Here is a 10984-nt window from a genome sequence, read left to right on the forward strand (position 1 = left end):
AGGTTTTAATCCCGTTGTATAAAACCTTATCGCGTCCATTTCTAACGTTAACCTGCGAACTTTCAGAAGAGATATGCATCCAATCACCCATTAAACGGACGGTCCGATCACTCTGAACCTTAAACTCTTTTTAATAACCACATCGCGTCTGTTTAAAATGTTAACCTACTTGCATGTTCTGACGCGATATGCGTCAATCTCCTCTGATCGGACGATCACCGCTTCCCCGCGATTTCGTCAATTTTAGCAGTCTGCCAAACTTCTTTCTCATTCGCCACTTTTACCTTGACTCCAGTGTGCACTCTACAACCACAACACCCCTCCGAATTCACACAATTTCTGTCGATTATCTTCAATCCGCTAGATTTTAGACTATCACGATTATTCCTTTGCGGCTAATCAATAACCAGACATGAGTTTACAGAGCATCCAACCACCAAGCCAAGGGTAGTTACCAACATAAATCTCTATCACCAAAAGTATTATTACAGAATCAAACCATAACGAACACAGAATCATGTGAGTTTGAAACATAAGGAACACAGGTTCAATCATTTCACAGGGAATCTAAAACCTCCGGAATTTGACCATTCATGCGTATAAATTACAGAGATGCAACAAGATACCAATTCGGAAATTAATAATCACAGATTCTCGCTACCAGTGCACAAATTCAATTATTCGAGCGAAGGAACCCCGATTATCACACAGATATATACAAATCTACACTGTTTTGGTATTTATAAAATATTTACAAAGGAAACCTTCACATTCGATTGTTTCAGTTCTTTTCCATAAAATCCATCTACTACTCTTTCTAACCTGTAGCTAACCTTCAATTCTCTTCCCAAAAGGAAGAACTTATTTATTGAAAAAAAAACCTCTCGAATGTTTCTAAAGCTTACAATATATAAAAGAAAAGGATTCATGAACCATTTCAGTTTTGATCCCACAATTCTCTCACTTTCTCCTAAAGTATCTTTTCAACTCCATTTTTCCCTCAACAAAATCCTAAATTAGATATTTCAAATCCCTAAAATCCTCACTCTTCCTAGGATTACTCATTCATTCCTAAGATCTATACAACTCATGAGATATTCCCTATTAATCAAATTACATTCCAATCTCTTTAAAACTCAAAATAAACTTAGGAAAATAAATAAATAATTAAGGGAACCCACTCCCTTTAGTAAATGTGTGATAAGACTCCTAGGTCTTATAAACCTTGAAGAATGCTCCTGCATCAGACTCCCCGGGTTGAAATAATTCATGGACTCCTATTCATGAGTCTTTCCACTTCCTTTGTTGTAAACTTCATCAGCTTTCATTTTCCAATTGGATGTCTGACCTTTTCCAATTGCAGGTGCATTTACTTCCTTCTCTCTTCCTCCTGGATGCCAAACTCTGTATTGTGGATATCCTTGTGCTCTGTTGTCATGATCATCTCCACTGCATACTGTTTTGATGCTGATATCCTCCATAAACAACTCCGCAAACAACATAAATTTCTGCTCCTTCGTCTGCTACTGTCTTGTCATCATCTCAATAGAATTGAGCTCCAAATTTATGTATTTTCCACTGTCTTGTACCTGACTGTATATTCTGATTTCTGACTCAATCACTAGCATCTTCTTCTGTCTATAAACCATTTCCTTTTTTCTGTCCTGTATATCCTTCCATCTTTCCTTGACTTGCTGACTTTGACAATTCCTCATGCTCATCACCTTTGTAGTTTTAATCATCCACCTATCCAATATCTTGAGTAGAATCCTCTCAATCTCTAAAGAAGATTGTTTCTTGTTTGATACAAGAACATATAACCTTTCAGCGATACTGTCCATCAGTTGCAAATATTTTAGTTATTGAACCTTGTTCAATTTCCTCCATATTCCTGGTAAATTTAACTGAACTGTTCATCCCAATTTTCAATTGCAAATTCAAAATAAACTCTCGATATTCAAATCTTCTTTGGATTAAAAACAAAATCTGTTTGTGGATTGCACTTTCACATCCTCTGTAATTTTCTTTCTCTTCTGCAGTGACTTGGTTAAGAGTTATCCCGACTTTCCTTCCTTCATCCCGAACTTCTGAGTCAACTAGTTGCCTACTCTCATCTTCTTGTTACCATAAGGAAAACTGACTTTCTGCATTTCTAGAACTTACATAATTATTTATGTTTACTTGTGCAAACATATCTCCAAGAGCAGTTTGTCCTTCATCCTGAAAACCACATTCAACAATTAATAATTCAAAATCAGAAAATATATTACATTTTCCGCTAACACTGCTCCTTAATTTCTCTGATTTATCATTCTCTTGATGCACATATGACATGTCAAACTTGTCATATCCTCCTCCATATTGTCTTGTCTCGAAAAAGTCTTCTTTGTTTTTACTTTGCTCTGGATGTTGTCTAATTTCTGAATTATGTTCTCTGCTCTTCTCTTTAGCCTTCCTTCCTTTCACAATCGTTTTCATTCTTCGTGTTTCTTCCTTACAAATTTTGTAAGCCACTAAGTTGCCTTTTCCATTCCTCTTTCTTTTCAATTAAAATCTGCTAATCTCTGATTTTAGAACCTAAAGTTCTCTTTGTTTCTATACAGGAAACAAAATCACTATATACAATAGATTTTTCATTCCACTGTAGAGTCCCTTTTACAACAGTAAAAATTACTGTCAACACCATGAATATCACCTTCCATTGAACCCCTTTGTTGCTCACTGCATATGCATAGTTCATGAAAGCATCCTTGTCTTCATCCTTTGAGATTGCCTTTCTATTTTCAGTTTGTTGATTACATTCAACTTTACTCTTTTTGGAATTTGTACAAATAACATTGTCTTCAATTTTCTGTTGTGCATCAGTCTCTACCAACTTCTCTTTAAGTTCCTATTTGTCCTCTTTTCCTTTCCTCTTCACATCCTTTTCTGGACTAACTCTACCTCCTTGGACTGAATTCCCCTTATAAATTTTTGTTTTGTCATCTTCCATAGTACACTCTTTAGTAAGAGTCCTTTCCATTAATGTTCCACTATGTCTTTCCAAGACAATTTCTTGTCCATTAACTATCAATACAGGTTCATAATTTTTGAATAAAAATTGAAGAGATAATCCCATTACCTCAAGTGTTTGCACTGCACATATACTCTTGTTTGCTCCTATCATAAGGTTATCTTCATACCTCTTTTCTACTTCTCCTTTTTCAATCTGCAATTTCCTTTTGTCTTCAGGCCGTCTGCCATCTTTTTTCCAAGTCTTACTAGATTCATCATCTTCACCATCCTTAGTAGTCTTCAACATTTGTCCATATTTAGTGTCTTTGAATACATTTTCAATCAAGAAATGTTCTATTACAACCATCTCTTCTAACAGTTTCATTTCTTCAGCAACCTGCATAAACATATCTTCTAAAGGTTGTTCACTACCTGCATACATACACAAATCATCAGTTTCAAAAACACTAGGCTCCTCTTTCTTTGATGTTTCAATCATTACATCTCTCTGCTGATCCGAACTTATCCAACAGTTCAGAAAATCATTAATGGTTCCTTCCTCAACAAGGTAAACCTCTTGCTCAGGTCTACAATAGCCATCTTTCACCTCTAACTTAGCTGCTTTGAGTTCCTCACTTAATCTGATGTACATTCTCCTCTTTATCTCTCTCTGTAGCAACTTCCATTTTATTTTCTTTCTTTTCATAGTCCAACCATACCTTTGGTCTTTATCATTCCTTTGTAACAGTCCCATCAGTATTTCAAGATGAACTATTATCTCAGCCTTCTCCCTCTCATATTCTTCATCAGTGAACTACTTCCATATGCCATTTGCCTTGGCACCTTTCTTTCTTCTGTTGTGGCTTCTCTCTGAACCCCTGCTATGACTATCAGTATTCATTTTCTTATCTCACTTTATGAGCTCCTCACTCATTATGAACTGCACTAAGCCTCTTGCAACAAGAAGTCTTCCCTGCTGTCAATTACCTCACCAATCCCTCTCTGGACTTGGTCTTTGATAAACATTGGTTCTCTATCTCTGGAACCTCTTGAGAACTACCTTCTACTCTCTTTAGGCTTATATCCTCAACTCACCTCTCTTGAGAACACTTTAACTGTCCTCCCTGTCCAACTTTCAGTTGGAATATTTAGGTTCATTGCCACTAGCACAACTCCTCTCTTTCTTTACACAGTCTGCTATTGTGTGTTGTTGCTATCATTCTCTTTCTCTATAAAAAAAATTCAAGTAAACCAAACATCAAGAGAGGGATCTGGACCTTCTTGGTTCAACGAGCATTCTTTGAATAAGTGGTCATATTAATGGCACCTTCGACATCAGAATAGGATATGCTCATAGTCCAAGGTTTGTTGCTAGATGTCTTCATGATATTCTAGCTCTACTGATTCAGGGATGGGTTATGATATATTCATATATACACAGATTCTAGCATATGAAGTATATCGACCTATTTTTGTGGTTTCAACTATTTTGAAAAATTTTCCTATTGTGTTCCCGATTCCTTCCAATATTTCCGGATCCCAAAAATCCATTGGGAGCCCAAAGAGTCGCACCTAGACTGCGGCGGCCAGGGATTTCTTTTTATCCGGGTTGTAGCATTCTTCCCAATATCTCATGAATAGGCCTGCAGCACAATGAAAATATGAGCAATTTTCAAATACTCTTTCCTTATCTTGCAAGTTTGAGAAGATTACCGTGAAGAAGCCTCTGGTTCCCAGATTGATATGGCCTTTGGGTTGCCATTTCTGTTGTATCCATTTGATCAAGTCCTTCTCTGTAGGCCAAACGCCTGTGAACTTGCAGATCATCACATGATCCTTCATAAAGTTGTGGTATCTTTCCAGTTTGTTCATCGAGATTATAAATCTGGGTTTCTCTGTTGCACATGGCAAACACTGCCCTCTACTTCTTGCCTGCCATCCTGCTCCGAGGACTGGGCCATTTGTCAGATTAACCGCTTCTTGGGAACTCCACTGCTTTTTGGTTTTCCGGCTTGACTCTCCAACAGTTGCATCCTCGTAGGAGGGGATCTCTCCACCCCCCATCTATATCTGTCATCTCTTTATTTCTAGTGGTTTTCTGTCTGTCGCTCCTACTGTGTTTGTCAAAATTTGCAAGTTTCAAGCCCTAGGGTTTGGACATTCCCATGGCGCGGAGCACGTATATAAAAATGATAAATTACAATACACTGATAAATTTTACACTATTAATGAAAGAATGATATTCAAAATAATAAAATGTTTGTAATACGAATAAATATAAAAAAATTCATATTCACAAACCTGGGTATAATAGAAATTTATGATAGGACCTCTATATAGGACTAGCTACTATGTAGCCCTTGTTTCATAATGATAAAAAATTCAAAATTCAAATTGGAGGAAGCTTTCATCTAATATTGCATTTATTTAAATTTTCTTAACTAAAAATATTTATTTTATTTATTTATCTATATCTTCAAACTTGCATCAACTTTGAATATATAAACCTTTCATAAATACAAAAAAATACACATTTTTTTTTAAATAAATATAGCTTAGAGGTATACTTCATGAATAAATGACATTAACGAATGTCCACTTCACCTGCGATTTTGATGTTAAGTTTCATCTTTTCTTATTAATTTAATTTTGATATGAAATACATCTTTTCTTGTTAATTGTCTTATTAGTTTTGTGAGACATATTAAATTCAATACTCAGTGTTCATTTAGAAACATATATTCCATAAATGAGTATACATTCCCAATGCTAAATTGCATGAACTGCATTTTCCTAAAAAAAATAATTAGTATAGTGAGTACTTCAATTACTTATAGAGCAACCTCTCAATAAACCATGCTTTAAGACAAAATACTACCTTACATAATAATAATAAACATTAAGAACTAACAAATAAATTATACAAAATCTCAATGTTCAACTCAATATTAATAAACCATGATTTAACACAAATTGCTACCATACACAAAAAAAATAAACATTAAGAACTAACAAATAAATTATACAAAATCTCAATGTTCATCCAAATATTAAAAAAAATGAACAAAAATAAGAATAATAAATTACTTTAATTATAATCTGAATATTCAAAACAACAATAATTATAATCTGAATGTTTAATATAGTACTGCAGGTGTTAAGCCTTTCTGTCAGCTGTGCAGAGAAGAATAAAAATCAACGTTAAGCCTTTCTGTCAGCTGTGCAGATAAGAATGATCAAATACAAATCAACGTTAAGAACTAACAAATAAATTATATAAAATCTGAATGTTCAACAAGATATTAAGGAAAAAAAAAAACATTCCTTTAATTATTATCTGAATATTCAAAACAACAACAATTATAATCTGAATGTTTAATATAACACTGTAAGTGTTAAGCCTTTCTGGCAGCTGCCCAGATAAAAATGATTAAATACAAATCAACCTAGGCTGACAACTCCTTTCAGCATTCTCATATTCAACATCATAATACATGTAACTCAAAAACTATTTAATAAAGCACCCTAGCCTACTTCATATATTAAATAACAGAACTGAAAGCATGAACTTAGACCTTTCAAGATGATTTCAATCACATGATATAATTACAGCATTCTCCCTTTCCTCAACATCTAGAAGGAAGTCTGGCGCATGAAATTTAAATAACAACTGTGCCTCTAAGAATGTAGCAAAAATTATATATTAGTAGAAGTATTTTATTGACCGGCTAATATTTTGTTTTATAAATAAATTTGTTTCTAAAAGTGCTGCATAAATTATGTACTAGTGGAAGTACTCTTTATTAATCAAGCTAATATTTTGTTTTATTGTGTTAAAATGTTAATAAATTCAATTGAAAATTTGAAGCGATTCCCTTTAAAATCACAATCCACACCATTGATCATTCAGAGACAAATTACAATATAGAATATGATATAAGGATTGTAAATATCGATATGTAACAAATTTACATAGAGAAATGATTTAACAAACTCAAAAATGTAATATGGATGCTGTTGCAGATGATTTAGAATTTCACTCAGATTACCCGCCCCTATGGGCTCTTGTCTATTTTTATAAATAATCTTTTAACATGCTCCATTTTCTTTACCAATTCATCCTTCTCTGCATTCGCATTTTCACTGAGCCATTCACCTACCTCTTCAAGACCTGCTTTGATGTTTTGAACATCTTTCTTCTTCATCTCTCCACTCAGTTTTTCGTTATTCAATCCTTTAGTCATGTCGTAGATGTATTGATCCAGTGCATTCCTCAGTTCCACTGTTTCCTTCCACTCTTGATCTTCAATTTTGAGTTTCTCTGCCTCTGCCACCATTTTGGCAATCTCATCATCGCTCAACCTACCGCTCTCATTCGTCACGATCACCGTCTCCTTTATCCCACTTGTCTTATGTTCTGATGACATCTTCAGAATTCCGTTTGCATCGATCTCCAGGGTGTCGGTGATTATGACAGCGCCTCTAGGTGCAGGAGGAAGTCCCTCCAAAACAAATTCACCCAAAAGATTATTGTGTTTGACATTAGGCCTTTCCCCTTCATACACGCGTACTCTCATTCTTCCTTGATTGTCTTCCACAGTAACGTATTTGCCCTCCCTTTTAACCGGAATTTGTGTATTTCTAGGGACCAATACGCTCATCATATCCCCTTTAATTTCAACCCCTAGACTAAGGGGAGTGACATCTCGAAGTATGAGGTTTGCTGTGTTGTCGCCATTCAACACCGCAGCCTGCACGGAAGCACCATAAGCTACAGCTTCATCAGGATGGATGGACTTACACAACTCCTTTTGGCCGTCGAAGAAAGCTTTAAGCAACTCCTGCACTTTGGGTATTCGCGTAGAACCTCCCACCAACACAACGTTGTCAATTTGGGCTTTACTCATTCCAGTATCCTCCAAGCACTTGCCAACAATTTCAATGCATTTTTCAAACAGATCCATGTTCATCTGCTCAAACTTTGCTCGCCTTATTTTAGAATGAAGGTCTTGGCCTTCTTGGAGACAGGGTACTTCAACGATGGCCTCCACAGAGGAAGACAGCTCTCTCTTGGCCCTCTCGCATGCACTGCGAAGCCTCCTAAGCGCTCTTGCATTTGAAGATATGTCGATTTTGTATTTCCTTTGGAATTCCTGCACAAAATGGCTCACCATTCTGTTGTCAAAATCCTCGCCCCCCAGATGGGTATCTCCTCCGACTGCCTTGACTTCAATTTTGTGCTTTTTTATATTAAGCACAGCAACATCGAATGTTCCTCCACCCAAATCAAAGAATAAGAAGTTCTCCCCATCTTGTGATGCATAAGCTTTCCAGTCAAAGCCATATGCAATCGCAGCAGCGGTTGGCTCGTTCAATATTTGTAACACTTCAAAACCTGCTATCTTCCCAGCATCCTTAGTGGCTTGCCTCTGGGAATTGTTGTAATAAGCGGGAACGGTAATGACAGCCTTATTCACTTGACAGCCCAGGTATGATTCGGCAATTTCTTTCATCTTAAGCAATACCATTGACGAGATTACCTCAGCGGTAAAAGTTTTCTCTTCTTCCTTGAACGTCACCTGGATTAAGGGCTTGTCGTTGGATCCGCAAACAATAGAAAAAGGCCAAAGGCACCTATCAGCATGGACAGAGGAATCTGAGAACCGCCTGCCAATCAACCTCTTGGCATCAAAGATTGTATTTGCAGGGTTAGAAGCGACTTGATTCTTTGCAGGCTGTCCGATGAGGCGTTCATTTTCTGTGAAGGCAACCATGGAGGGAGTAGTCCTGTTTCCCTGTTCATTGGGAAGGATATCCACTCTGTCATGGTCACCACGCCAAATACCCACACAGCTGTAAGTGGTTCCGAGATCGATGCCAATAGCCTTACCAATAAGATTATGAGACAAAGCCATGGAGGAAAAAATCAAAGCAGAGGGAAGGCGTTGGGTATTACAAAGAAAAAGGAAGAAGAGGGAAATATATAAAAAGCATACGAGATTCTTGGCTGTGCACCATGATTGGGCATATGAAGGTCGGCGCTTCGCTTTTCAACAATGTTTAATTCTTCATGAGAAAGCAAAAGCAAGGTATTGGATCGACATGTCAAATCGCCATCATTCATTGTCATTCCTCCAAACACAGAGCGACGCTTATTTCTTATGGCATTAATGCGGTTGAGTGTATAGGTCGCCGTCTAGTTTTTTTTGGGTTATTGGGTAGCTCTTATTTCAGACCCTATAGCAATATTAATGCTGTTTGACATGGGGTCGATATAACACAGGCCGTGTGGTAATGAGAGAGAAAAAAAATAGTAGGGTGTTATATCCTGTTATATCGGCCCCATGTCAGACTGCATTAATATTGCTATAAGCTCTGAAATAGGAGTCTCCGGGTTTTTGGCCCGTTTCAAAAGGTTTAAAAGTAAATTTGACCCTCAAAAAAATTTAAACTATTAAAATCATTCATCATAAATTTAGATTAAATTTCTGTATTTCAAAAAATGGTAGTATTTTTAATAACCTTTAATATTTGGCCCTCGAAATAATTTAAACTATTAAAATCATTTTAAATTTCAGTATTTCAAAAAAAACATTATTTTTAATAACCTTTAATATTTTTTTCAAGTTCTTTGAATTTACTCCTATTTTATATAAACAATAAATAAAATAATAACAAGGTAACCACTCTTTGTATTTTTTCCATGATGATTCAATATTTGTATTTTTTCCACGATGATTCAATATATTAGTTCTAAAAGCAATTTCATCTCTCAATGCCCCATCAACCTAAGTAAATCTAGAGTACTAACTTCTACTATGCTTAAAAGAGAAATGAATTGTTATTGGTGAGGATCATCAAACGCAAAGCGACCCTTATTCCTTAGTGTATTAGTCCAGTTTTTGTTTGGGTTTCTGGCCCGTCCTAGAAGGGTTAAAAGTAAATTGGGCCTAAAAACAAATTAAACTATTAAAATCATTCGTCATAAGTTTAGATTAAATTTCCGTGTTTCAAAAAAAATGGCACTATTTTTAATAACCTTTAATATTTACCCTAAAAAAAATTTAAACTATTAAAATAATTTTAAATTTCTGTATTTAAAAAAAAATGGCATTATTTTTAATAACTTTTAATAGGTACATGAGAAGACCACACACAGAGACTTCAAAAGTATGTAGGACTGCAAGGGATTGAGATTGTATAGACGAATGGCGATATGATGTGGGGTTAATGAGATCATAAATGATAATACCTGTTAACGCAGTTTTGGGTACCAAACATTAAATATTCTACAACGGGGTGGAAAACATTGAGTCTCCTACAATAAACCACATTGGACCATTTAGTGGAGTGTAATAAACAATATATATATATATATATATATATATATATATATATATAACGTCATTGTGAGTGTTGTGGTCTTGATGTGTTGTCTCTATTCTTCTTTTAATAATCATACTTTGTCATAAGAATAATATGGTTAGAAAATTGATACCCCAAGTTGGCGCTATTACACCTAGCATAGGACGGCAGAGTGCATTGAATGCCCAATGACCCATTCAACAAATTCACACACTCTCTCGGCTCTCGCTCCTCCCTGGTTATCCTCAAGCACTCTTTCCCTGCGAGTTGCATCCATTTTTTCTATTTTCATTTGAATTGCAAGTTTGCGACCAATCATCTACAGAGGGTGCAACCCATCATCCATAGAGGGAAATTTATCATCCACGGTCCAACACTAAATTGCTGTTGGCCTTTAATCAACACTAGAAGCAAAGGCAGGGCCAGTTGATTTGGTTTTCGAATCTGTTGATTCAGATCGAGACGGAAACCTAGTAGCATATGAGGCAAGAGTAATACAAATTTCAATATCATCACTAGTAGCATTCGTTTAGTTTTTATCCATTCAGATATAGGAGGTGTCTACGCGAGAGCTCCGGCTTAATCCAATGAGCCGATTAGTCCCTGTGGATTTGGTCCCTTTTCA

The 10984-nt window shown here is 35.9% G+C and overlaps 1 protein-coding gene across 1 annotated transcript; it reads right to left on the bottom strand.

The window, feature by feature from the left end:
• Nucleotides 1–6959: 6959 nt before the first annotated feature.
• On the bottom strand, nucleotides 6960–8965 carry LOC149230778 (heat shock cognate 70 kDa protein-like). Its single transcript, XM_089376136.1, has one exon. The coding sequence runs from the start codon at nucleotides 8907–8909 to the stop codon at nucleotides 7050–7052; it is 1860 nt and encodes a 619-aa protein (XP_089232262.1). The 5' UTR covers nucleotides 8910–8965; the 3' UTR covers nucleotides 6960–7049.
• Between the last annotated feature and the right edge of the window lie 2019 nt (nucleotides 8966–10984).

Source organism: Pinus tabuliformis, chromosome J (genome assembly GCF_031772625.1).
Source record: "Pinus tabuliformis cultivar Carrire ecotype Pingquan chromosome J, CPIR1, whole genome shotgun sequence".
Classification (NCBI taxonomy): domain Eukaryota; kingdom Viridiplantae; phylum Streptophyta; class Pinopsida; order Pinales; family Pinaceae; genus Pinus; species Pinus tabuliformis.

Bases quoted from the DNA above. Each gene is read 5' to 3' on its own strand.
- LOC149230778 (XM_089376136.1), bottom strand. From the start codon at position 8,909: ATGGCTTTGTCTCATAATCTTATTGGTAAGGCTATTGGCATCGATCTC.